At 39.9% G+C, this 27773-nt stretch overlaps 2 protein-coding genes across 4 annotated transcripts in view; both read right to left on the bottom strand.

Annotated features, from left to right (window-relative positions):
- Positions 1–212: 212 nt before the first annotated feature.
- Positions 213–17533, bottom strand: TXK (TXK tyrosine kinase). Its single transcript, XM_037383678.1, has 15 exons — positions 17414–17533; positions 17084–17186; positions 16068–16273; positions 14945–15010; positions 14196–14250; positions 13307–13386; positions 11811–11938; positions 10531–10605; positions 9394–9565; positions 8462–8678; positions 7434–7498; positions 5251–5369; positions 4631–4788; positions 3200–3301; positions 213–2878 (listed from the first exon to the last, which is right to left on the bottom strand). Exons 1-14 carry the CDS (start codon positions 17482–17484, stop codon positions 3233–3235), a joined length of 1584 nt encoding a protein of 527 aa, XP_037239575.1. The 5' UTR covers positions 17485–17533; the 3' UTR covers positions 213–2878; positions 3200–3232.
- A 7244-nt stretch (positions 17534–24777) lies between these two features.
- The window catches only part of TEC (tec protein tyrosine kinase), a 52987-nt gene continuing 49991 nt past the window's right edge, over positions 24778–27773 (bottom strand). For all 3 annotated transcript variants that reach the window (XM_037383657.1, XM_037383666.1, XM_037383649.1), the window contains one exon: positions 24778–25895. In XM_037383657.1, coding sequence (XP_037239554.1) covers positions 25818–25895 — 78 coding nt within the window. In that variant the 3' untranslated portion in view covers positions 24778–25817. The remainder of the gene's footprint in view (positions 25896–27773) is intronic.

Raw genomic sequence — 27773 nt, 5'->3', positions numbered from 1 at the left:
AGAAGGTTGTAGCGAGGTGGGTGTCGGTGTCTTTTCCCAGGTGACAAGCGATAGGATGAGAGGAAACAGCCTCAAGTGGTGCCAGGGAGGTTTAGGCTGGATATTAGGAAAAATTTCTTCACCAAAAGGATTGTCAAGCATTGGAGCAGGCTGCCCAGGGAAGCAGCTGAGTCATCATCCCTGGGCAGGGGGTATTTAAAAATACTTAGGGGCACGGTTTAGTGGTGGACTTGTCAGCTGACAGTTGGACTTGGTGATCTTAAAGGTCTTTTCCAACCTAAATGATCCCTTGATTCTTTTAGCAGAGTGGGTTTCCTGTAGCTCACTTCTTTCTGACAGGTTTTAAAGTGGTTCACAATGGGATGGGCATGCTGAGTGGGAGCCAGGCTGGTGCTGTGTGCATGGCGCTGGTGATGTGCACTTGTGCGTCTGCAGGGTCACCCTGTTCACAGGGCAGGGGGGAAGCTGGGCTGAAAACCAAATGGTACTGCAGGTACATGTCACCACACCTGCACACATGAGTAGCTGATTGCATTACTCATCAGAAGTACTTTTAACAAGGGAAGCCACTTCACTTTCTGAAGATACATTCCAGTTTGTCAGCAGTGTGGCTCTTTTATAGAACATAGATACAGCCTAAGCAGCACAGCTGGTGCACAGAAGCTGGGAATTCTGCCTTTTTTCCTCCCATCCATAGTACTGACCTGCTACAAGTTTTCTTCTGTTTGATCAGGGAACACCAGCTGAGCTTTTCATCAGGAAACATCAGCGCTCAGAGAGCCTTTGACCAGGCATGCCCTGTGTGTGGGTGTTATGTCGCTTCCTAAGCTTTATGGCTCTTCCAGGTCTCTCTTTCATCACACAGAAGTTTTAAAAAACCAGCTAACAGCCAACTGTCTGGCCACATGTGCTCCGTTATGGTCAGTGACATGGGTGGCATGCACTGTTCACCCATACAAACACTTCCATTTTTGCCTGTTTCAGTACAGTCAAGAGTCTGATTGGAGCTTAGAGGCACCACGAGGACTAAGGTGGCCTATAGTTTTCATGTATGGGTGTAGCTGCTCAGGTAAGTAAACACACTGTAGATACCTGGCCTTTGTCCTGTAGACCTTTCTTTTTGCTGATTAAGCACTAGTTTCACTGACTGAAGTATGTTGTAGCGCTTTTTCACTTATTTGCTGTCAGCCTGATGATAGCAACTGTTAAATTTATCTGCGTCAGAGTGTTAGTAACAGCCTACTTGTAATTTTCCCAAAACAGCCTACAGAAAGACCATATTGAGAAGCTGAAGCCTGGTAGGCAAGCGTTCCTGGCTCTGCGTATTAGACCAACATGTTTCAAGGATGGCTGCGTGTTCACCATGGGACAACTCAGTGAAACAGGCATGAGCAGGATACTTTGGTTACATAAACCTAATGGAGCTGGCTTTTACTGTATGGTACCATCGTGTATTACATATTAACTTGCAGAAATAAATGTGGCAAAACCAGTTTTACAAAAGCTTTTAAAAAAGATGCCTCATACATTATTAAAAGCCCCCACGTACTTTTATATTGCAGAGACAGTTTGAATTTCACATTTGTAGCACATCATCTGCTGAAAAGCCTTGTAATTCTGTGGGCTGGGCATAAATTGTGGTGAGCTCGATGTGTGTATTGTGTTATATAGATCTGTATTTAATCATAGGTCTGATAAGGAACTGAATGTTCATAAATAAGTCAATTACAGAAGTAAACAGTGACATCAGTTGATAGCAATTCTTTTAGCAGATCATATGAAACAACAGGGATATCCTGCTTCACTTGAAGCAGAAATACCTTAGAAGTGTGTTTGAAGGTATTCCCAAATGTTCAAAAAATAGGACTAACAACTTCCTTTCCCAAGGGATGATAGCTATCAAAATACTATTGCAGTAAAGATGAATGATTAATGCCAGGACTGGATTTGACCAAGAGATGCCGTCATATTCTGGAAATTCAAAACTTGGGTTGTTTGGTATATTGCATTTTATTGCTACAGTAATTTTTTATATTTGGAAATAAAAAAATTAAATTGTGTGTAACTCAATGATTCTTTAGCTAATGTGTTTTACATATTTTGTCTACAAAGTGCTATAAAACTAAATATTGTGATGTATTTACCTATATATAATTCACAATGCAATCACATATGTAATGACTACTTTATATTAAAAAATCAAGAACTTCATCCGCCTTTTCTTCTCTATAACGTATTTGTATTGACCACAATTAAGATTTAAAAGTTAAAGTGAACAATAAGGTAAGAAGTAGGGTTATAGACATTGTCCATGTCAGGTATCACAGGATCAATCTGAGCTAAACTAATGCAAAACACTTCATTTTACTGTCGGGTTCCAGCTTTAACTTGCCCGTTAACTTGCAAAGGGAGGACTAAGGCAAGCACGGGCATTTGAGTAGGCAGCAGCAGGTGAGAAATGGGAGACAATACTGGAAAACCGCGGGAGACATTTAGAAAAAATAATCCTTACTCTTTGTTTATACAGAATTGGTAGAGAAGACGCCTTGACCTGCGATGCAGGTTTAAAATGCTTCAGGGATGCTCAGTCTTTCCAGCTGCTCTGATGTGACCTGGGAGCTGCTGAATGCTAACTGCTGCCTTTGCTCCCTTTGCCTGCCTTTATCCACAGCAGTAGGTACAGGCACACACGTGGGCGCTGCTCCAGCAGTCGGTCACTTAGCTTGCTGCCCCTTCTGGAACCCTGCTCCATTTCTTCAGTGTCGGATGCTTTGCACTGCAAAAGGGCTTGCCTTTAAACATGATCTAGCTAGATCTTAATCAGAGGTTCTTCCATCATGTTTTCTGCTGCCAATCAGTATTCCCCGGTGCATAAGTCCTATTAAGTACCAAATAAATAATACTGTTACAGGGATTAGTGTTAGCTCTGAGCAAAATAATAAATAAAAAGGCCTATAAGGTGAGTAAGCTTTGTTACTTCTTTCCAGACAGGATATTCTTTGCTCTAATCATGAAAACAAAGCCTTGACAGTCCTGAACCAATATCCCAAGTTGTCTTTCTCAAATGAGTAAAAATTAGCCGAGCCCGAACAGCTGCTTCTATATGGAGAATGCTGGTACTGCAAGTTAAGTATAGAGACTGCTGTAAAAGGCTGAGGTTTTCTGTACCAGCTACATTATTGACATGCTTAATGCTAACCTTTCAGTAAATATATTGGTGTAAATTCTCTTGTTATCCCATCTCTGTTATATCTGTGAGAGTCTCTATTAACTCTGCAAAAGCAGGACGTCCTTCAGGTTTCTGAAAAGAAAAGCAGAGGATAAATTTATGTTAGCAGATAGGTAAATTATAGTACCTGACTTCAGAAGGTGGTTATAAGTACATATGAGCTACCACTTTAAAATTACATTTTATTTTATTAATACAGAAGAAAAGATCAAGTTTATAATTTGAGGGAAAAAAATAATCTCTTCTTCATGACACCAGCAGCATGAACACAGCCGTTTTTCCAAGAGTTCTGGAAATTTCTTTATTTTAATTCTGGACCAGAATTCCTATAGGATTTCTCCCCTGCAACAGGTCACTAGAAAGCCCTACTTCTCAGGAAATCATGATACTCTGGAATGTTTCCTGGGTTGCTGAAAAAGGATCTTCCCTGCTGTATCATTTGATGTAGTACAGCTCAGTAAGGAACCAACTTCTAGCTGATGGCAGACAGAAGACAAAACTTCTTCCCCATCTGCTGGCTGGCATCCTGATGGATGTTTGCAGTAAGCAAGCAAGCTAGATGCAGTTGAGATTTCAGTCTCTTAAGCTTTTTTTACTCAGGATCTAAAAATTTCATATGGGGTTAAAAGATTGGCAAGAAAGGAGAAGCAGGATAAAGGAGACAATGGAAGCATCAAGGTTTCCCAGCTACCCGCAGTGTAGGCCTGGCTACTTACATGAAAGCATTGCATGCAAGCTTCTTCTGAAACTACCTTTTATTTAAAATTAAAGATTTGTTTCCTGTAGACACCAGAGAAGGAGGGACCTGAAGGGGTTAGTCAGATGGAGAAGTTGATGAAATCAACGTTTTGCTATCAATATAGAAAGAAATAGGTGCTGGAGAGATGGAGAAAGAGCATCAAGTGCTAAATCAGAGCGGCAAGTGTGAAAGGGGTGCAGCCTAGGAGCTGCAGTGATGTACAGAGGTAACTGATGTACACTTCAAGAATGGGGTTTAAAATCCATGTCTAGTGGGCATATCCACTTTGTATGTGCATGTGTTAAGGTTATCATTCAGAGCAGAGCTAGAGAAAGCCACGCATGACAGAGGTGTCAAAAAGGTATTTGATACAGTAGAGAAGCGAGACAATAGTGGCATATTCAAAATCAGGGATGCTCTAGACCTTGTCCAATATAGATGATGTGCTTTATATTTATTAGATGCAACAGTTGAAAGAAACAGAGATGTAAACCTAGGCGTGATTTGTGAAAAGCATAGTGAGAGATACTGAGGATGCCACAGGTGTGAAATAAGGATTTAATGCCTCAGTTTTTTAAGATTGCTTTTAGATCCACAAATTAATAATTTAGATTTACATATTAATAATAAAGTAATATCACAGGAAAAAAGAGGCAACAAACCTCATGCCAGCAGCTGTACATGACTTTGTACACGGTATGTGATGCCAAATGTGGTCGATAAAGTCGGTTACCCCGAGAAATCTCACGGACAACTTCAGAATTTGACTTACTTTCAAAAGGCATTTTGCCTTCTGTGAAAACTTCCCACATCAGTACACCTAGAAGTGAACCAAAATATTTAGGACAAAACAAAAACCCCAAACCCACAAGCTGTTTAACAACATTAGAGGAACAAAACCCACTCTTGTTTTTTTGTGTACTGAAAAACGCATGAAAACATGGGCAACCTGAGCTGAACGAAGAGAGTCAACCGCAAACATTTTCAGCTAATATAATTCTGCTCTCTTTTAAGTCAGCTAAAGTAGTGGTCCATGAAACTGAGATGAATGTGTATTTGGCTAATGGGAGCTTACCAAGAACGCACATTTCAGTCAAAATCTAATTTTTAGGCACGGAGTCTTTCTACTGAAAACCACACTTGTCCAATGTAGGCAAGATTTGAAAGATGGGAAAGACTAAAGTTTAAGGTAGGTAGCGTGAGTAAAAAGTTACACTTTCTTAAATCACATCTGTCATTTTGGGAAAGCGTGGTATGTTACACATTCACCTAATCAGCTTACCAAATGACCAGACATCTGATTTGCTGCTATATTTTTTGAAATGAAAGACTTCAGGAGGTGACCATTTGACTGGAAATTTGGCACCTGAAGAGCTGATATATTCATCATCGATGACATACCTAAATAAGAACAGGAAACAGCATGTATTTGAATGATACTTAAAGGGCAAGCAGTTCCAGTGACATTTCCACAGATGGTTTATAATGCCATAAAAATACAGTGTTAGTCTAGAAACACGAAAACAGTATAACTAATTTAGTATAAAATACACACAGATACCCACTTAAAGAGATTTCTCTTCAAATTAATGATTTGAACTGTTCACAGGAAGTGTGTCGGAATAAAATATTTTACTGCCATCCAAGGCTGACAAGATGGTTGTTATTGTTGTCTTCTGGGTATATACTGATAGGACACACTCCTTCACTATGGGCAGGAAAACCAGCAGCAATAAATAAATATTGTCTCTTTTTAAAAGAGTGTACCTTTTCAGCCACCTATTGTACCTGAACGCTACTGGTAGGGGGGCTACATTCCATAACTGCCCAGCTTCACAGATGTAATATCCAGCACATTGTTAGAGAAGCAACACAGAAAGAAATGGTCATCACATACAAGGCAATAGCTCTTGCAGGTGCACTGGAAAAGTCATTTTCTTTGCCCAAGCTTGTCAGAGCTGACCTCCCAGATGAGATGAAATTGTGTGCCCAATGCAGGCATTTATAGGACAACATTTAAAAGGCTACTAGGCTGACCGCCACGTACATACAAGCTGTGTGCACATTTTCCTAGTATTACTGTTCCTGAGCAATGACAGCTGTGCACTACGCAACATTTGTCCTCGCAGAAGGCATAATGCATTAGCATCTTTTAAAGGACGTCACATTGAGAGAAATCGTGTCTCCCTTTCTTATTTTGGTGCAGGCACAGTAAGATAAGAGGTTATTGGATAAGAACCATCTGAAATAACAGTACAAAATAACCAAGAGAGGCAGGTGAGTGAGTTCTGAGTAACTAGATTGCGTTCCCGTCACCGCTCCATAGCCTTCCTGGGAAAGTAAGTGCCTGTCCTAGAGCCAAGCCACCGGCCTCCACTTTTTGGCAACAGTGAGCCATTCAGGTCCATCATTCTCAAACCAGACCCTGACAGCCTCTTGGTCTCTTACTGTGTTTTCTGGTGCATTTGGATGCATCCAGACCCCTGATACTGCCCTTACTCTTCTAGGGAGCAGTGCAACCAGTGGGCACTTCCAGAGCATAGGACAGCCTTTTGAAAAACAAGTATTTAGTTATGAACTGCTAGGGTGTTGTAATCCTTAGGTTAGAAGCAGGAGGCAAAACCAAAGGCAAAGGTAACCAGCATGGCTGTGCTGATCTAAGGACTCACAGCCGCAAGGTGAATGTTACCACCACCTCCTGCTCAGAGCCATGCAGGTCATCTGCCTCCAACGCGAGCCAATTCAGTTTACTCATCCAGGAGAAAAAACAGCCAGTTATAACACAGCAGTGGAGAGCTTTGTACTGGGCTTGCAAGTGGAGGGAAGGAAGGAAGGAAGGATTGAGACAGCCCTGCTGGGGATGTTATAGCTGAGCATACCAAACCAGGAGGCAGACCCTTTGGGGGAAGCCTGCGAGGGCAGAGCTTTCTCTGCCCTGTGCTTGTCAGAGTTCATCGTGTCCTCTTTCCCCATTCTGGCTGGTCCTCTCATGAAGCAGAAAAACCACTTCCCTGCTAGAGCGGCTGCACACCACGCTTCCTGCCCACCCACCATGGCACGCTCCCCGCCTCACCGCCTCAGCCCCTGCCACCTCGAAAGGTTAGCACCCACGGCCACATCTGTCCCCAGGCACCTTCCAACCACCCCACTGCTCAGAAAAGTTGGGGAACTTGTTTCTTCAACCTTCTGGGAGCCCTGGGCACCCTGGGTATTTCTTGGTCCACAGACACTTCTGAAAGTTTATGTGACGCTTTGTTTACCTGTCTTCCACTCACCAATAGCAAGAAGAGGACATGGCATCCATTTCATGGTACAACAATTAAACAATGTTAGTTTTTATCAGAATTCAAAAAGTGACCTCAGTGGGATTCCCCAAACCAGCAAAGCAAGCAAGGAGGTTAGCTCGAGGTCGTGCTGCAGCTGGCAGAGTAGGTACTCACAAAACCGGAATCAGTGGCCTTGTACCTTGCCATGCCAAAGTCGGATACTTTAACGATGTGCTCTGCATTGACTAAACAGTTTCTTGCAGCCTGGAGAAAACGAAACATATCTGAAGTCTGTGCTAAAACTTTTAAGAAAAATGCAACAGCTGGTTATTTTTGTTTCAGCTCATACTGTTTATATTCTAAAAGGAGATGAGTGTCTTGCTCAAAAATGTAAGTGAATTTCTGGCTCTGAGTCAGTGAACATATTTCACTATTGTGTAGTCACACATACACAGCATGTTATCAGCCTAAATGCTTGTAGTATGAGTTGCAATATTTTTACATATTCCTGCATGATGAAAGAAATTTTAGGCTGCAGAGTCTAGTTATCCAGGCAGATATTTTCCTAAACACTAGCATTAGGACACTCAATGTGAATTTTCAAAAATGTTTGGTGACTTTTGCATTACAGCAATCAGGAACTTCTTGGAAATTTTCAAGAGGGTACATTTCTTCAGGCAGCTAGGGAGGAGATCAGGAAGATTTCCTCTCTGCATCCAAATATGAGCATTGAAAAAAAAGCAGAGAGTAAGGAAACAAGCCTCTCTCCTATGGTACCTTGTCTATGAGGGGTAGGGCAGAAAAGCCACTCATATATCCCAGAATCAAGATAAGGCAATAGGGACAGAAGAATGTAGATAGAAAAAAAATGTTAAAAAAAAAATTCCTCATTGTTGTTGACCTTTTGTATTACTGTGGCTTTGGCTGTGTTGTCATCACTGCATAATACTCTTGTACTGGGATGTCCTAACCCCAGCCTGCTGCATGCTAATATCTCAGTTCAAGTGGTGCTTCCAGCTGGAAAAACTTCTCTCAAGTAGTTTTTCCAGCTGTCCATGAACAAAAGAACAGATTAAAGTTTTGTTTTACAGCCGGGAAAACATTGTTGGCTTATTAGATCCTGCAGGGCTGAAGTCTTACAGGACATATTAGCATCCCATAAAATGCAGTGACATATTCTATACTGCCAATATTTGTCAAGAACCTCAGAAAACCTACTATACTTACTAAATCACGGTGAATAAAGCCATTTCTTTCCAGGTATTCCATCCCTTCGCACACATCCTGGCACACGCTCAGCAGCATGTCTCTGCCAAGTTTCCCTCGCCGTTGCCGAAGGTAATTGAGCAGGCAGCCATTCTCCATGAATTCAGTAACAACGTAGAGAGGCCTGTGACGTGTGCACACCCCATAAAGCTGGACCAGCTTTGGGTGGGAGAGTTTCCTGTTTAAAACAGCATTTGAGACAGGCCAGCAGTTGCCTGCAGCAGGTAACTAGACCTTTGAGTCTCACGATGGCTTTGAAAAATACTTTCAGTATTTGATGAACAGTATTCAGTTCAACTGGCCGCAGAGCTGCCCCACTATCGAACACATTTCTGCCTACAGTTTCCTCCAAAAAGTTCACTCTTTGAATTTTTAACTGTTCATCAGTTATGTAAATGCAGTGGATGTGAAGCTTGATCTGGATGATGTGAAATGGAAAGGTCTAGTTATGCCTGGCTTTCAGGCAGGGGGCATGACCCTGCAGGGGTTCTTCTGTCCTGCTCTGGCCTGGATACTTCCCTAATTTGCAAAATTAGCAGAAATGGTAATATAGTTTCTCAAAGGCTTTAGTTAGGTATGAGCCTTGCCAGTGCTCCTAGAGGCACTGAATTATGCATGAGAGAATAGTTGTAGGAGCACATTTATTTATCAGCACATTTACTCCCCATTGAGCTCCACAGCACAAAGCAGCGCGTGCTCTCAAGGAAGTCTGGCAATGGGCACAGCGAGCATCTGTGTCAGTCTGATTCAGACCTTTACATCAGCCTTTCTGTCCTGCACATCCACCTATTCCTATCAAACTGCTTTGTCTGTTTGTTTTAAATGGAATCAGGTTGTATTTATTTCTTTGCCATCTCAATGTCAATGCCAGATTTAATAGCTTTTGTACTTACATCATCACTTTGGCCTCCTCGATGAAATCATCTTCAGACATTGCACCTTCATTGATTGTTTTGATGGCAACCTTGATGGTTGCTTTCCATTTACCAAGCTGAACAACTCCAAACTGCCCACGCCCGAGTTCCTTCATGAACGTCAGTTCAGATGGATTTAATTCCCACTCCTCTATAAAAGCAACCCAATATGTTACAATAGTCAGATCAGCTTTCCTGAACCATGCTTCAGGAAACATGCCTTGCTATTTGCAGTTAATGCATGCAACAAAACATCACAATTGTTCATCAGCTGTAGCAAGAGTTTTAAATATTTGAAAATTTCCACATGCTCCTGTACGTTTAGATGTGAATGTTGTTTTACAGCTTGTAAAACGTTATTAGTGTTTAAATTGCTTAATGTAGGAATATCTGAAGCTTGAAGATAAGGCAACTGTTTAACTTCGATTACATAAGAGAACTTTTTTGGCATTATCACATATTATGATTTTGACTCTGAACCAGTTCTGGATAGGTAGTATACTGCAGAAATAATTACTGGCTGCCTCTATTGTAGTAACTACAACAGTCCTACCCTTCAGAAATATCAAGCCTTGAGATTCATGGGAACATGAAAGATACTAAGTTTTGGAGGTTCCTATTATCAGCCAGATGGTATGAAATTCCTGATCTACATACACAAAACTGACATTTATTTCTTGTTTTCTATAATACTATATAAGATTTCATTCTTATTTCTAAAACTTGCAGAACTGACGACAAAGAAAGTCTTCCCCATAAATAACATTCATTTCAATTTCCTAAGCATTTAAATAAATAAAATAGCCACTGACAAGCTACTAAATGTATATTTGAGTCCTAGGCCTGCTTAGAAAAGTCCAGATAGCTCTGAAATGCACTGGTGGTTGTAACAGAAGCACAGCAGTTGCTGAACGGAAAGACTTGAGTCAGGTGTCTCATTTGGTACTGACACCTTACAAGGAAATGAGCGTCTGTTTTTGGTGAATGTGTGGCTGCTTATGTGTTTCTTATTAACAGGAAATTTCACAGATAGAACTCATTAGCTGGGTGAATATGACCTAAATTCTTGCCTAGGTAGATACCTAAATCTCCACCAAAAGAAGATAAAAAATTTACCATAACTCAATCCTGCTGTTGCTGGTGAAGAACATCCAGCTGACCCAACTGGATGTCGGAGACGAGTGATAAGACCTGTAGGGGACAAAGGAACAATTTTCTGTTGACCAATTACTCCATTTTAAAGTATGCTGTATCGTACCTCTTCTCAAACAAAAATATTTGGAATCTGATGTACAATTCTTATTTCTTCGGGTTACTTTTGCCTACAGCTTGTTGGGATAAAACACTACACTGAGAAGAAATGGAGGAAGACTATTCGCTATAGCCCTGACTACAAAAGTATCTATACTTTCATACAAACAAAAGTGATACTCTTGCTTATTTGTATTATGTTAGTGGTCTTAAATGAGTGAGTACTACAATACTATATCAGCCACCTAAGTGGTCTCTGCCAGCATGATTTCTTAGGATTGTTTCACATTGCAAGAAACATTTTTGTGTCTGTCATACATTTTCTTTGAATTAAAGAGCCAACAGTACCAATGGGTACAGCCCTCACCAAGGACTCCCTGCATCCATTCATTATTCCCACTGTTACTTTCAGATCCTTTTCTGCTTCATGTGTTTCCTACAATCCTCCTCCCTCCAGCAAAAGGCTCTGTCTATTCCCATATCTTCCCTCCTCCCTAGTGCAAGGAGTCTCTGTGTGTTTTCGCACCTTCACTCATTCAGGGTAAAAACATTTTGTATTGTATTAAAATGATGGGCAGAACCAAGGCGAAGGGTATTTTTTAATGCTAAAAATTATGAAAGGCTGCCATCAGCCAACAATTAGAGGTAGCTAATGCTGGTAGGCTGCAAACCAGTGTTAGAGAGTCCTTGTGCTCCCTAATTCTGATTTTGATTGTTTTGGGGATGAGCTAAATTGTCAAAATCTGTAGAATGCTGCCTGCTAATGCACAGTGTAGCTCCTGCTTTCATTAAATTGCATGCATGCAAGATAAGGAAAGAATGACAATCAAAATTCATACAAGCCCATTCAGTTAAATATGAACCAAGAGAATACAGAACAGGTAAATACATTGGGCTTCTAGCTTTGTAAAATTGATTTAATACGTATAGATGAGTATGGTAGTTTCACTTCCCCCATGGTATATGCACACTACAGCTATGATTTTGGCAGAAAGGATAATGGCATATTTAAAGTCATTAGCAACAGAAAAAGTGTGTCTTTTTTTATAAGGAAAGTATTAGAGGAAGAGTGATTTCCAGTCATTCAAAGTCCTGAGGAGCATCAGCTCATCAGCTGTAAAACCTTATCAGCTTGCATGCATTACCTGCAGCATTGTGTTGATGATACTCAATGAGTTCAGGAACAGATGAAAAGAGATATTTTTCTGCTACATAATATTGTCCCAAGTGGTTTTTCTTAATGTGATAATGTCGAATATCTCCATTATGACTTCTGAAATCAACAAAGGATTATAATTTTCAGTGAAAATACTTTATACTATAAATCTGATTAAATTTCACTTGGAAAGAAAACTTGGGGTACAATTCCGAACTGTGTGGCTGCGATACTGGGGGGGGGGGGGGGGGGGGGGGGGGGAGAAAAAAAAAAGACTCCTCAAATGGATCTCTCTCACAGCTTTGGGAGATACTGCACAAAGTTTTTTATTGCACAAGTCTTTACCCCTGTATTGTTGCATCTGTAAGAAATAGCTGTAGAGTTTAACAGATGTTCCTCCTAATTAGCACTTATTTGAATCTAAGCTTTTAAAATTAAAATGCTCTTCATTACCTGAGTACCCCTAAAAAAGTTAAAACCATATTCATACAGAGTGTGAATATTAAAGTTCATGTTCTGCTTCTCCAAAAGCTCATTGGAGCTTTTCTAACACATTGGCTTTTCTGTATTTTTCCACATTATCTGTCTTTCTTTCTGTATAATTTGCTGCCCATCTGCCCTGTGAGACTCAAAGTGAAGAAGTTAAGCTTGCATGTCAGGCTGGAGGTGGCTGCTGGGGGTTGGTACCCTACAGCAGCCGTGAGCCTGTGCCCAGCGGAGGGTGGTGGGGAGGGCTTGCCGCGTATTTCCAAGGAGAGGAGGGAGGGAGGCAGAGGGTGATGGTAGCAGCAGTACCTTCACCTGGCTCCTTTCCCCTCTGGCTTGCTCTAAGAGGGAGAGAAGAAAAGCAGATACTGCTGATGCAGGAGGATGGAGGGGGGCTGATGGAGGGGGGCGTAAGGCAGCTTGAGATGGGGTAGCTCAGTGCTGTAGGTGATTGCTCTTGATGTGGGGGAAAAGCAAGTCCTATGGCAGTGCTCCAGCAAAAGAAGTAGGACTGTACAGCGAGGAGGTGAGGTGATTTCAGAAGAAAAACAGAAGTTTGCGGACAGCAGAGTCTGGGATGAATTTACAGTGCGCAGAGCCTGCGGAGAAGGGACACAGCTGGGTGTGGCAGCCGAAGGCTACAGCAGCATGGTGTGGGAGCCATGGCACTTCATACAGAAAGAGAGGCAAGAAGATGTGAATGTATGGTCTGATTGCCTGCATTACATGGGTGGAACGTACAACTTTCACAGCAGACTATTGGAAGATTTCAATTTGTGCAGTTAATCTTGTCTTGGCAGGACATTTGCGCTGTGACTCCCAGACGCCTGCCCACCATCACCTTTCCTGCGCACAAGGTGTAACTCTGCACGAACTGCACCCCAGTGGTTCCCTGCTCTTGCTCACTGCATGTCCAACTCACCCACTTATTCTGAGGAGTCTGGGGGAAGCTATTCCATCACCTCGTGATTCAAACCCTTACCATTCAGAGCAACTCACCCTTTAGCCTGTGAATACATGGACAGTGTAAGAAGTCCCTGTTGGCTGGAATCTCTGACAACAAATGCACCTTCTTTGCACTGAAAAGATATCCAAGTAGAGTTATCTTCTGCTTTTGCGTCTAAATAATCCTCCCTTGAGACAGGACTTGCAGCTGATTACCAAATTCTGTGGAATACCTAGGACTATTTGGGAGGATGAAGGAGTGGAGAATGGGAGTTGATAGCCAGGTACATAGCAGAGCAAAATTAACCAAGGGAAAGAAAATATTAAGTGCCAGGCATTTTTTTGGAGTTAAATAAGTTAGGTGAATTATATTCTTCAGCGTGAAGTAGTGAAAATATTTTATTAAAAAATCAAATGGTACAAATCATTAGGAAAAAGTACTGTAAAACAGCTCTGTCTGAGGTGTTCTTCTCTGGTCTGTTGTGTCCAAGCCCTGTGTAGGTCCTTGAGCAAAGACCTAATAAGTTTAACTGAGTTAGATGCTTTGGTAACTGACAGGGGATAGAAAGCAATATGGATTGTTTGCTCTATACGTAAGGAAGACACAGAGGTTTTGTTAAGCTCTGCTACCCTTGCTAATTCACTTACTACATGAGTTTCAGACTTCAAGATTCCATACAAGAGACCAGCACAGTAAACCACACGTAATTCAATTTATCTAATACGGAAAATCTACATAGATTTGCTGGGGCTACAACTTAAAACTCTGTGAAGTGTGGATAGTCGGCACTGTATACTTACCCCAGAAAACATTTTTATTTTAAAGTGCTTTCTCTCTTCCTGCATACCAAACAGATTTGGATTTTGACTGTGGTAATGCTCTTGATGCCTCTACTGATAGATCTTTCTAGATACCCTTAGTTCTATGTGTAAGCTGAGTTACCTTCTGGCGCAAGAGAAGTTCTGCCTGGCTTCTGTTCACGTTTTTGCAGTACCACCTGCAACAAGGAGATAACCTATCCTTTAATTTCAGCCAGTAAAAACCAATGCTTGCTCTGTTTCACAGAAGTAATCCATCTTAACAGTTGCATATTACCAGTCCAAAAACCTGAATAAAACTATTGTTGTATATAAACATATCTTAATTTGGAATTAATTTATTAGACCATTGCAAGTATGACATTCACTGTGATTAAATATGACCTCAGACAAAAGAAAGCCCAGGAAACAATTACACCAAACTGCAATTAAATTTATAGTCCCAGACACTGTTTCAAGCCTATCTTCTCTAGAATTTTGCAGAATTTTGCTCTTCTCTCCAGTAAATCAAGTTGAAGTAATTGGAATTAGCTTCTAGTAATTAATTACCTGTTCACAGCAGGGAGAGATCAGAATATAGAAACATTATGTAGTAAGCCTACAGAAATAGGAAGCATCTGGATTCTGGCATGATTTATGCAAATGAATGTTGTTGAAGTGCTCAGTGTTTGTAACTTCACGTTACACTCTGAGCTAATAGTTCCAAATCAAAATGGTTAATTCATTCTAAGAGCAATGTTTTGTAATAAAAAAGAGAGCTTTTGATAAATATCTGTTCATGTCTAATAAAGATTGAAGGATCAAGCACTAAAACGTATTTCTGCAATGCATTTTTAGAAAAGAAAGCATAATTAAAATTTTCAGTGTACTTACTCGTAGTTTTCTAAATCACTTTTCTTGTTCTCAGTAACATAGTTGCTGGGAATTAGACCTTCATTCCTGAAACAACATGTTGGGGATAAAGTTATAGTATGATGTAAAATATTAATAGCATTGATACACCTCTCCCTTTTGTTGAATTTTAAAGGTTCCTTCTGCTACAGGCTGTAACATTAGATACTGAATCCCAACATGGGAATTGAATAGAAATCTGAGTCCTTTCATCCCAGGCACAATCTTTCTGCCCCACGACTGTGGATGGCTACTGAAATGAAAAAGTTAGCTGAGATACTATTTATACAGTGCTGAAACCAGCATGTTAATGAAAATTTTCAAGTCAAATAAAAAGAAAATTTAGAAAAAAAATTGTATTTCTTATGAATCAGAGGCCACCCTCTTAATTTCTGGCCTACAGAAGGCTTTTATATGAAGAAGAATAAAGTGCTTGCATGTATATACAAAATAATAATCAGTGTACTCTCACCACAAATATGAGTTGAGAAAAAGCATTTTAAAGTATTTAAAGGAGAAATCTGAATGAAAAGGAGACAGTTATTGTATAACAAAACCATTCCCAACATCAGAGTACAGGATACACTGAAGAAAATGCAAAGGAGAAAGGGGAACGACATGAAACAAACATAAACATGGAGAGGATCCTAACTGAAGTTATCTAGCTCTCTAAAATGTCCAGGAATTTTGGATCAGGGATTTTCAGGCACATGTCTTCACAATCTCTATGGTCTTTATGAAGCATTTACACATATACAATGCATTGTAAAGCACCTGAAATATGGAAAGCTGGATTTGCACATGGCTCAGAGCCTGGTGATTCACATGGTCCTCAAACACCTTGATGTTGCTCAGGAAATTATTGAATCTAGGACTTGACTCTGAATTCCCAACAGATTCTAGATTCCCCACCCATTTCTGCGGTGCCAGACTCTGCTGAGAGTCTGCCGGGCCAATCCATGTGCCTTGTACAAAAACATGCACATTTCAAACCTGACCCTAAATTGTCACACCTGTCTCATTCTAGCTGCCTGCTTTCACAGGGGTTGTTTTGGGGGTTTTTGTTTCTTTAAAGGGAAATTGAAAGATATGCCCCTGCTCTTACCCATGTTGGTCTCTTGCCTTCCACCAGTGGGGATCATACTGTTCAAGGATAATGTATTCTTCTGACTTCTTGAGTGGTAAATCCAAGGGTCCTCTAGCAAAAAAGTCATAGAGTGCAATAACTCTGGGTTTTTCTGTGTAGTCTTCCAAGGCCTCAGCAGGTAGAGAAGGTAACGGCTTGTCCTTTAACTGCAAATGCCTCTCACTCTAGTGGGGGAAAAAAAGTGTCTTTCGTAGTTAGTCTTTTCTCCCTACTATGGCTTGCTTAATTCCTCTGCTGTTATGCCATTTCAGTAACTGAGGAGCTCCATCATGGTCATTGCTTCCCCTTGTAAAGCACTATCACCTCATCACTTGTAAAACAGTGAGACTTATACTTGAGTAGTTTTGTGTAGAAGTCAAAATGACAATGGAAAACACAGTGTATAATAAAAAAGCCACCTACTTAATTGGGGTGACTTCTACATGGTATGAATACTGGGACGACTCCTCAGCCGGTGTAAAAGCAGAGCAGCATTGAAATTAGTGGAGTACAATGTCTGAAAACTCGGTCATTTGTCTGGAGAATTAACATGGAAGGTGCTGCAGATTTTCTTAGCAAATTGGCAGGAACATAATAATTTTCTTCTGCATCAGGTTAGGTTCTACCTTTGCATTTAGTTATACTTTGAAAACTCAGATGAATTTAGCTTAGATCTAGTAAAAGTGAGGTGGACGTTGCACATGCCAGCTGGACAAGGTGAGCTTGCAGCTGCCCAACAGGGCAGTCCCACCCTTCCCATCCCCATCATACAAACCCAAAACTGGGAGAAGGAACCACCTCATCCACAACAGCGAGTTTGGGAAACCTTGCTGTGACCTGGTATGAATATTTGGATACCTGCACTCTATCATTTTGATGCAACAAAGAACCTTACACACTCAAGAGTTAGTTACTCCTCTGCTTGTTCTGGTACTGAGCCGCTGTGTGGCACACCACCTCAATTCTCTCTTTTCACCTGCCAAAATGTTACTTACCCTGCACTTCCAAGCAGATGCATAGGAAACATCTGGTTGTGAGGCTGAGTACTGGTTCACCAGGCCAGTATCATGGTCCAGGTTCATTTTTGTTCTGGTTGCTCTGATTTTGAAAAACGTGAAGTATTTGTGTGAATACATATCTATAAATACTCACATTAAAACATTTGTATATATATATATGCCTGCCTTCATTGGGGATATGCAGGGTGGAGTGTCTTGAAACTTCTGTATAATTAACAGTTCTACTGAAAAGGGAATTTGAGAAGTCCTTTACGTGTCAATATTTTGATCATCCTAATCGCTGAAAAGCTTAAGCATTTCACATACCTTTTTTGCACTGTGCAGCAGCAGCAGCAGCAGAAAACAGACTGGATGGTGTGATCTGTGAACAAGAACATTTTCCATATTTGCACTGTTCCAGTTTGTTTGTTCACAAAACTTACAGAATTCAGGACTACCATATGTGCTTAGCTCCACTATTAGCCCTGTCTTGCTGTGAGATAACTAGCAAATCATCAAGGCTGAATTTGCAGCCACCAGACAGCAGAGCTTTCCTGCAACCCTAACTATTTGTTGCCACTGTCTCCCTTACAATGCCTTAGCAATTATGAGGCCATGTGATGAGTTAATCGGCTCACTAAATCAGCAAAATTAAAAAAGAAAAAAAAAAAAGAAAAAAAAAAAAGAGAGACCTTTGCAGCCAGATCAGTACCGATCTGACTGATCACACCACCCCGTACAAGCTCTAACCAGTGCAATGAAGGGGATGAGAACATCATCAGGGACAGGAGGTAGAGAACGGCCCCCTTCAGTACTGAAATAATTTTAGATCATTCCAGCCAAATACAAACCCATACTTGCATGACAAGCTGCTTCTTATTGTGAGGTTTATTAAAGGAGACACACTACGTTCAGTTCTTTGAAATAATATTGATTTTCCTGTTTCTGTTGCAGCCGTTAATATAACATATGCATTAACCCAGGCTTAAAGTACTAACAAGATGCGCTTTACACTTATGTGCCAAGTGGTTGATAATTCTGAGAAGAATTCATTGGATGCGTCATCACACACAGTGTACATTTAGAAAGAAATCAATCCAATATATCTTGTGTGAGTAGCAGAATATATTAAATATCTCAAAAATGGCGGTTTTGACTTGTTGGTCCTAACGTCCCAATCCAGCCTGGAATAAATATGATGTCCTTTCTGGTGTCCTGTGGGACTTTTTGCCAATGCCTGTGACCAGCGTTTCAGCCAAGTGTGCTAAGAGTATGCATCCTAGCACTCAAAACATTAAGCAACCTTACTACACAATGAAAATTAATTATTTTCTCTACAAAGGTACACAGTTTAGCAAATCTTGCACTAATAAGAGAAGGCAGAATGTCAGATGTCAGAACGGTAAGACCAAAACTAGCTCTTAGTTGGAAGAGGAAGAGGCCTGACTCGTAAGTCTTTTAGACTATTTATCTTGAAAGTCATGGGGCAATTTCCCTTAGACTGTTGCATCCTGTGAATAACCTATCGTGTGGGAAGCTGGTGAGCCTACAGTAATCAGAAGACACTATCAACTGTTTGATAAAAGTTTCCACTGACGGCTATGCAAAACGCAGCAAATGCAAATACCCAAGCCAGCTGACACCAACAACTTTCTTTAAAGAAACCAGGCTAAAAAGATATGGGCAACGCAATTTATTTGCTGCATAATTTTCCAGTGTACAGTGAGCTGTCCCTCAGCTGTTTAAAAATGTGTTTCATAAGCAGTGAACACCACAGGTGAAGAAAAAAGTTTAATTAATGTTTATGAAGCATTTAGTGATGTGTAAAAATGAATATGACATTTGAAAGCTTGTCTGTTTCTTCTGATTAAACTATCTAGTCTGATTATATATATTATTTCTCATTAGATATTCACTCTCCTTATAGAACACTTACCAGAAATATTTAGAAGCAGCACTGCAGAGTTTGTGTAACGCTAGAATGATCTTCTAATAAGATTTTAAAGATTTGGCTGTTATCATGAAAGCAAGGGGTTCAAATCAATGTTATGGACATGTAATTCTGTCTTGCTTTTTTCTTTATAAGCCCAGGCATTTGAATTAATTTATAGTGTAAGCTCAGGCATCCTTTTTGCCTTCAGTGAACTTCATACTTGCTCTGTTAATGGATGCTTTTTGTGTTTGACACACCATCACCACCACCACCTTTTACTGTGTTAAAAGCAATTAGCAATAAATGAGTGTATGTGATGCTTTTAAAAATATCCCAATATTATATTGAATATGTTAATACAATATTAAATATTTAGTCTCTTGTCCTGTCCATAAAACCACAGAAAAGTATAGGTTAAAACTGTAATTATGATGCTTTCTGGGACACGTGCTTCATTTGGTGAGCTATTTTTCCAAGGGTAGAGTGTCTAACCTGTTAAGATCACAAAATATGACCAAGCTCTGCAGGCAGCAAGTTAAGGCTCAGATCAGACTGAGGCCATGGGTCAGATCAGTCCACGCTGAACTGAACTGCTGGCTCCAGAGGAGCAGCACAAACATTGCACAGTTCTGCAAAGTTTGTGTCTCCTCATTCTCCTGGTTGGAGTATTTTAGGTGTCAAGCCACGGCCTATCCGTCAAGCAGATATTTAACATCCTAAAGAAGAGCATTTCCAGCTCTTTGAAAACGAACTTGTCTTCACACATCTGTTTACATCGGCAACCTCACCACTTCTGAAATCCTTTTGTCCATGCATGACTCCTAGAGAGCACTTGCTGAATGAACTCAGTAGGAATTAATACAAACGTAAATGAATACAGTGCAAATGGTTAATCTCTGTTCAGAAATCTGCCAAGTCTGCCAGGAAACTTTATCAAGGAACATAGAGAAAGCCCTTCCATTCTGCAGAGCTAAGTCCTGCTTTGGTTGCATTGACTTAAGCGAGGAAGTTCTGATCTAATGGACTGGAATTTCGGCATCTCAAGCAAAGACTTAAGTATTGATCTATGCTTTTTACATCCTCCCTAGTCAGTGGTAAGCTTCTTGCACTGCACTTTTTCTCCCCTTGATTAAAATCACATTTCTTGAGTCCATAACTCACTACAGAAAAGTCCAAAGCTGCTCTGCAATGCTGTTTTAGAAAGACTTGGCCAACACTGCAAATGGCAAAAGCTTCGATACACTGAATTAATAATTTGATTAAACCAGCTCACATCTTGACCTCCTGCTGGCAGTCAAGGAAGATGTTTACGCGGAGGGCAGCCCCCAGGTGCCACAGCAATGCGGTACCACAGGAAGCCCGTGCTTCCTGCCCAAAGCTTCTTGCAGCTACACACACCCTCCTCCGGCTCGGGCTCTTCCTTCCTTTCTTTTTTTCTTTGATTCAACAGCCATCAGACAAACTAAGAAATAATAATTTTTAAATCCCTGCATTTTAATAAAAAAAAAGTGCTATGTTTTAAAATACAAATAAATTGGAAAAAATTCTTAGAATTTACTCATCTCTTAGAATATTTCTTGATTTTCCTTTCTGCTATGCCCTAACTCAAATAACTGAAATCAATGGAACTATACTGATTTCCTTCAATTTTGGACCAAGGACCTTTTTTTAAGCAAAACACTGGATTTGTCAAAGGGTGTTAGTGCCACATATGTATTATCACACCTTGTACTCCTGGTCCCTAACTCGAGTAACCACATTTAAGAGTTCATAAATTAAAAATTATTCAGTGATTGTATTAGTGAGAGCTGTGCTTCAGCAAGGAGATCACATTCACATTTTGGATTCCATATTTTGAAGAGAACAGAGACACTAATTAGATTTACCATATTATGAATGATTGACCTCTTGGACAGGACACAGGGAAGAAATATAGGCTAACAGAAAAAAATATTCCATCATTTTTAACAGTAAATTATTTTTGAAGTCTGTTAAAATAAAGTACTTAAGGGCCTATCATTATTTTCAGTTCCCACTTTTCTGTTTCCTACCTAACCAAAAATTTTCCCCAAAATTCCAGAAAAAGTGGTCAAATCTTCCTTCTTTTAAATTCACAGGAAGGAAGGTTTTCCCAGCACCCACAGCCCCACTAGACCTTTCAGCCCACATCTCCCTGAGTTCTACCAAAACATAAGCTACCAAAACACATTCAGCTTTGATCCTCAGGGAAGTCCTCATGAAGAAATTTAGGTCGGTAGCTTAAAATACAGGTTTAAATCAAACAAGATGAGTATTGGAGCTGCTGAATCTAGAATTTGTGACATCTTCCTTCTTCAACCGTGTGGAGAAATTAATTTCTCCGATTTCTGATGAAAGCTTGCAACGTCAGACAAAGTTCAGCCAATTCTATGAATGATTTTACACAGGAACAAAAAATGTAGCCCATTTCACTGCTCGTGTCTTTTTCTTTCTGGAAATGACTACACTAGGAGGAAGACACTTGATTCTAAACCAGTGTTATATTATCTCACTGGCAACACATTAACAAATACGAATCCCAACACTAGCACAGAGCTGCGATAGCCTGTTGGGTTATGATGGCCAAAATCAGACCTTTCAGCATGCACAGTTTTGAAACAAGATATCATGGCAAGAGAAGCATGTGGATGAAGTGGAAATACTAGGAAACTAGTGTTGAAGCTAGCCTGACAAATACTCAGCTTAAAAACTTGTAGCTGACATCTTGATAACCAACTTAAAGGCCTCAAAACAAACGTATCTGTGCACAAGGAAGCAGACGGAATGCTAGAGGAAGAAGAAAAAGATCGGTCAGCTGTCAGGAACAGCTGTTTGCTTGAGAAGCTGAAAGACAGTCCCAGGAAAACAGAGAAGGCAATAGTGAAAACACAGGTCCTTTGAGATGGTCTATTGCTGCCAATAACTGGCCTGACAGAGTCCCCACAACACCCAGCAGTATGCTTTGGGTTGGTAACATTATCTGTGTAAGTGGCCAATTCACACACCTTTACGTAGGCAATCTTACTCCTACCTTCAGCTGTAACTCACTCTAATTTGCAGCCTTGGGGAAGTGGTATCAAAGACAAAAGCAACAAGTTAAAAGAGATTAATTTTTATAATTTGCATTTTATAATTTTATTATTTTATAGGTTTCTTGGCTTGAGTTTCTCTTTCTAATTCACTGTTTCTCAAAGCGCTACTGATTTTGAAAGCACTGTAGTCCATGTCTAAGGCTTGCACCCTTCTAATGTGTTTTGCCAGAAGTTCTTGCTCCTGCAGTGGGGCAGCAGGTCGACTGTGTCCAACACTACAAATCCCGCTTCACCCATAAAACCCAGATCTTTATTGTAACACATGGCATGCCTCCTGATCTGTCAGTTTTGAACACTACTAGAAAAAAAAAATAAAATCAATAACCTAGTAGAGTGCCACAGTACAGTTTGCTTCTAAAAACACTGTAAAAGACACGCTTTCAGCTTTTCCTATGTGCAGGCTAAGGCTTTCCTGTGAGTTGATTCTGCTCTGGAGGGAAGACAGCTCTAGTTCTACCAAACTGTATTCACGTCTATGCTGCACATGCTTTTAAGAACGAGGGAATATATCCCTATCTGCATGTAGAAATAGTCGCTTTGCTCAATCCATCATACAGTGGATTCATGCTCGTGCAGTAATTTTCCAAGCCAAGACAAGCAGTCTGAACAAAGATCACCTGAGCAGCGCAAGAGAACGCTGGCTGGTCTTTTTATGGCAGTATTTAAATAGCTCATTTGCCAAGTACACTGCTGCTGCACAAAACAAAATTGCAAGATCAAAATACGCAGCCCAGTTTACTTACAGGTAGAAAGAATCATGTCTGGTTGTCCACTTGTATTCAAATGAAAATGCAAACCTCTCTTCATCAATTGTGCCAGTAAAACAGCCCTAACTGAGCTCTTTGCTCGGATACAAAATATGGTAAACCACAAATATTGCTTGACCCCGCCCACTTACCTTAAAAAAAAAAGCTCCAAACAGACTACTAATCTCACTTCTGTTAAAAAAAAAAAAAAAAGTGAAACAGGTGTCTGCTTTCTAGTATCAAACACATTTTACAAGAAAAAAATATAATCAAGCTACTCTGTAGGGCTAAGTATTTCTTTAAAAAAAAGGAAAAAAATACATCAGATGTAAATCACAGTGTTTGGTACTGTTCAAATAATTTTTTGAGCCCAACATCTGAAAAACATTTGGTTATAACAAGAAGGGGAGGAAGGACTGAAATTGCTTAAGGATGAGTGAGCTCATCCAGGAGAATGGACAGTGCAGCATTTCAGCCTGCCTTTGAAGACATCAGGAGAGTCAGCAAGACAGCTGCCTCCAGAGGTGTTCTGGTCCTTTCCAAAATTAACCATCTGAGACTACATTCAACTAAAAAAATACATTCCTCTAGAAACTAGGTGCCTCAGTTCCTGACATCCTAAGTAAGTATCAAACCTAACGGCAGGTACACAGAAATTATCCTCAGGTACCGGGAAGAGGCAGGTGATGGGGTTGGATTCAAAGCATGCACCCCACTGAGGAAAATACTGCCAAAGCCCACAGAGTTAGGGCATGTTTTATCATGCAGATTAACAATAAATACATATTGTAAAGGAACAGGCTTAAGGTTCATTGGAAACTATTAGTCTCATGATTTTCCTATGCTTCATTTGTGTTTTAAGTGAAACATTACTTACTTATTAGTGTGGAATTCCTCACGTTTTTTATTGAAAGTGTTGGCAATGCCATACTTTGCAGAGTCTCCATTGAGGAACTGGGGTGCAAAGGAGCAGTTAGAGAAGAAAAGACGAGCTTGTCTCACCTTAGATCTTCCACATTCCTTTTCCTACTACAGGCAGAACGACCTAGTTTTTCCCCCTTTAACAATGCATGGTATTGTTAAACTGGTATGTGGTTTGGTAGTAGTAATGGTTTGAACTTAACACTTTGAGAGGCTGGTTTGCATAGCTGCAATAATCCTCTGAGACTTTGTCATTTAGAAAAAGGAATTAGCCATTTAAACCTTCTCTGACAGCCTGTAACTTTTTGACCGAATAGCACGGGGAAAAAAAAAATAAATAAAAAATTGCTTCTTCTAAGAAAGAAGCTTCCTCCTTCTGAATGGAAAGGTTTAGGCAAAGCAGTGTGGGGATCTAAGCATCTCCAAAATTGATTACAGAAATACTCAAATGCAACAATAATGGAATGTATTCAGCTAACTATAGTTACCTCTAATAATCTGATTGGAAATAAACTTCACCATACTCCTCTCTGCCTACTTGGGAAAAAAAAAATTAAAAGCTTTTTGTGCAATCCATTTTCTATTACGCATGGCACAAGAGCACAAGTAACAAAAGAAAAAAAATACGCAATAGAGTTACTCACGAGGTGGCTCAGCAAAACTGAGGTGCAAATACTCCTCATATCCACCAGTACAAAGTTACATTGATTGAAATAGGCTTCAGCAAGGCTGTGGAGACGTTAGCCTCTAGCAGAGGGGACAGGGCACGTAATTTCTAAAGAGAGTTCAAGCATTTCAGCACTGAACATTTCATCATGGTGGAATTAATTTAAATATACATTCATACTATACTTAGTAGAGAGTGTGTATACACACAGATATATACGTGTACATACACAGAGATTACACCAGCACCACATTCACAGGAACAATTAGTTTAGCTTATGATGCACTGACAGTAAATTATTGACAACACATTAGTTCCAAACAATAGTTAACATTCAGTTTATTTACATATGCATGTAGTATGACATTTCTGTTAAGAACAGAAAGGTTAGATCACTGTACACACAGATGGAAAGAGTAGCCCTCCTTGCACACACTTGCGAGTTTATTTTCTTTCATTTACAACTCCATGTATTGAGTTGTATATGTAAGTGAAGGCAGAATAAACTTGTGCTTGAAAATTTCAAGGGGAAAACACATTTTTATATAAATAAATGCATGGAACTTATATATTTACAATACATACAGCATATAAATTATTTTATAATTAACCCAAAACAAGGCACTATGGTACACCGATAGCCAGTTGTACTGAATCTTGAACATACTTTTCACAGCTAAAGTCAAGACTAACCATGGGAGGTCTCTGGTTGACCAACCAGCCTAGAATGGCTTGGGGCACATCACAGCTCAGCTCTGAAGCAAAGCTTTAAGTGTTACACTAAACTGAAGATTGTGCTGTTAGCTACCTCCTATGTGCAAACTGAGGGGCACATTTTGCGTTCTTGATGTTGATGTGTGATGGAACACCCATCGACCAAGAAAAATAATGTTTCTGGAGAATCCCTGGAAATACTTCAATATCAGTAAATAGCCATTTATAGATTCCTTCAATTTTTAAGCATGCAAATCACTACTAATACTACTGCCTGTGTAAAGAGAAACTCAGAATCATGGACTGTATGTACATGAACCTGATCCACTAAATGCAAATTAGGGTCCTGGGCTTTGGCTGCATTCTCTCCCTTGCTCCATGAAGAGCTCAACTTGCCAGCTATGCAATACTGACTTTTCAGAGAAAATATAGAGACTTCTAGTGTTGCTGAAGATACCGCGCTCATTTCCCAACATCACGTAAAACTTTCCTTGTGCTGGAGTGGAACAGATGTTACATGTTCCCCACGCTGTTTAGTGGCATCTAGCAGCTTACAGGATCAAGGTTTTAAAAAGAAATGGTGAAGCCACATCTCTGGAAAGTGGCTTCTTTCCTGTACTTGTGCTACTGTTGTCTTATTTCAGAAAGCATCTTCACCCTCTGCAATGTCAATGATTGCGTGAAGCAAGTCTTCAAAAGTCGGGCGGCCCTCTGGTTTCTAAAAATAAAAAGCATGTGCAGCTGTGATCAGGAAGCAATAGACTTGGGTTGATTTTGATAAATTATTTGTCTTGGTATAATTCTGTGGCAATGAATTTACCACTTCATTACATGTGACATGCAAAAATATTTCCTTGTCTGGATTTTGGATGTATCACTTAAGCTCAGAAAGTGGCACCCCTTTTTTTTGTTTTTTTTTTTAATACTTTGAAAAGGGAGTAAATAGGTGTTGCTGGGCTACACCCTTCATATCATTCATTACTTTGTGTAGTTTTCTACACTTTCTCATTTTATTTCCCCATCCCCACCTCCCCCAGTGAATTGCTCCAATCCTTCTTTATGCAAGTTGTTCATGCTCCTAAGAATTTTAAGTGTCATTCTCCGAAGCCTTTTACTTCAATGTTGTTCTTTGGACTCCAAAGCAAGGCTATGTCATAGACTTAGGCAACTTCATCTACTCTATTTTCCATAGAGTTCCTTATGTGTCATAACATCCTGTTTGTTTTGTTTAATTATGGCAACACACTGAGGTAGTCTCTTCAGTGACCTTGCTGACACAACTTAGCATCCTCTGAAGGTCTGGGTAATTTGCACCTTTCTTCCATTTATCAGCCTCTTTAGATTTGTATCACCTGCTGAATTTTGAAGCCTTGATATTCACCTGCCTGTACAAGTCACTGACAGATTTATTAAACAAGGACTGAGGTACCTACAGTTAATCATATTTTATGACAAAGACTGACAGTATCTTGACATGTGTCCCGTTTGTGATTTGCAAAGATTCTTTCTCTTCCACGTGATGACTGTTTAGATTTTATTGTTATTAACCCCTGATAAAAATCAATATTTTTTAATCAATTCACTGATATTCCTATAAGTCCTAAAAAGACATATTAATATTCAAAGAACATTAACAAATAAATTACCATTATCTTCCAGGTTATGTATTATTCCATTTTAATGACCATTTCAAGCAGGCTACCAAGTACAAACAAAATGTAATTATCTGTAGTTTCCCAGCTCCCATGAATAGCTTTTTTGAACTACAGACACTTGTCATTCTGTGGTCCTCCAGGGCACTGTTGTTTTTCATGTGTTTTTTGCTGCATAAACCAACTGGTTTGTAAGTTTTACATCTCCACCAGTTGGTTTGATGACTAATTGCTTTCTGTTCCAGCACCCTCTCCTCTAAGACAAGTGTCAGACAGTACGTCAACTTTATTACTGGAAAAGAGCAGTTTTTCCTCAGCAACCCCTGTGGCAAAGGGTAACTTGAAATAAATTATGTAGCTCTTTTCATTCTAGGTTTCCTCGACTGCTCTCTCAAAACTAGAGGCATGTCATTAAATGCACCTATCCTCTTAGAGGCTCTTTGCTTTAACAGTACAAAACCTGTTTTATACTGACTGATAAAGTATTGAATTTGGGTTTGCTGCCCCTTCAACCTCTTAAAATTGTACAGTCAGTATCTTTTTTGGTTAGAAGGATTATAGTACAGTGTATTTTTATCTTTCTTCATAAACCTTGGGATTTGTGCTTAGATTCAACTGCGAGTTAACCTGTATTTCCTACATCATTTATAACCAGGTAATGAAGTATTTCTTTAAAAATGTTTTTGGTAATTCTGGCATGTTTCTGTAATGATTAATAAACTGAGGCACTATAAAATCAGATTCTCCCCCTCTGGGCCGTTGTGACTGAATTTTTTTTGCTAGTGCTATTTGTACACAGATATAATTGCAACCAGCACAGAGTTAGCAATTATTTCCTTTTGTTACTAAATGCCTTTGCGTACTTAATGTGACAGTCCATTTATTTCATAGGAATTTACTCAGTGGTTTTCCTTATCATAGTTCTAGTTCAGTCGCAAACCAGG

This window comes from Falco rusticolus, chromosome 1 (assembly GCF_015220075.1).
Source record: "Falco rusticolus isolate bFalRus1 chromosome 1, bFalRus1.pri, whole genome shotgun sequence".
Taxonomy (NCBI): domain Eukaryota; kingdom Metazoa; phylum Chordata; class Aves; order Falconiformes; family Falconidae; genus Falco; species Falco rusticolus.
This window is presented reverse-complemented; position numbering and strand designations above follow the sequence as displayed.

What these genes read in the sequence shown, in the direction of transcription:
- TXK (XM_037383678.1), bottom strand. Translation starts at nt 17,484, where the DNA reads ATGTTCTTGTTCACAGATCACACCATCCAGTCTGTTTTCTGCTGCTGC. An exon ending in GCTTTATTCACCGTGATTTA is followed by an intron (nt 7,499 to 8,461) that starts GTAAGTATAGTA and finishes CGTTTTCTCCAG; the next exon opens with GCTGCAAGAAACTGTTTAGT. An exon ending in TCCGACTTTGGCATGGCAAG is followed by an intron (nt 5,370 to 7,433) that starts GTACAAGGCCAC and finishes GTTCTTATTTAG; the next exon opens with GTATGTCATCGATGATGAAT.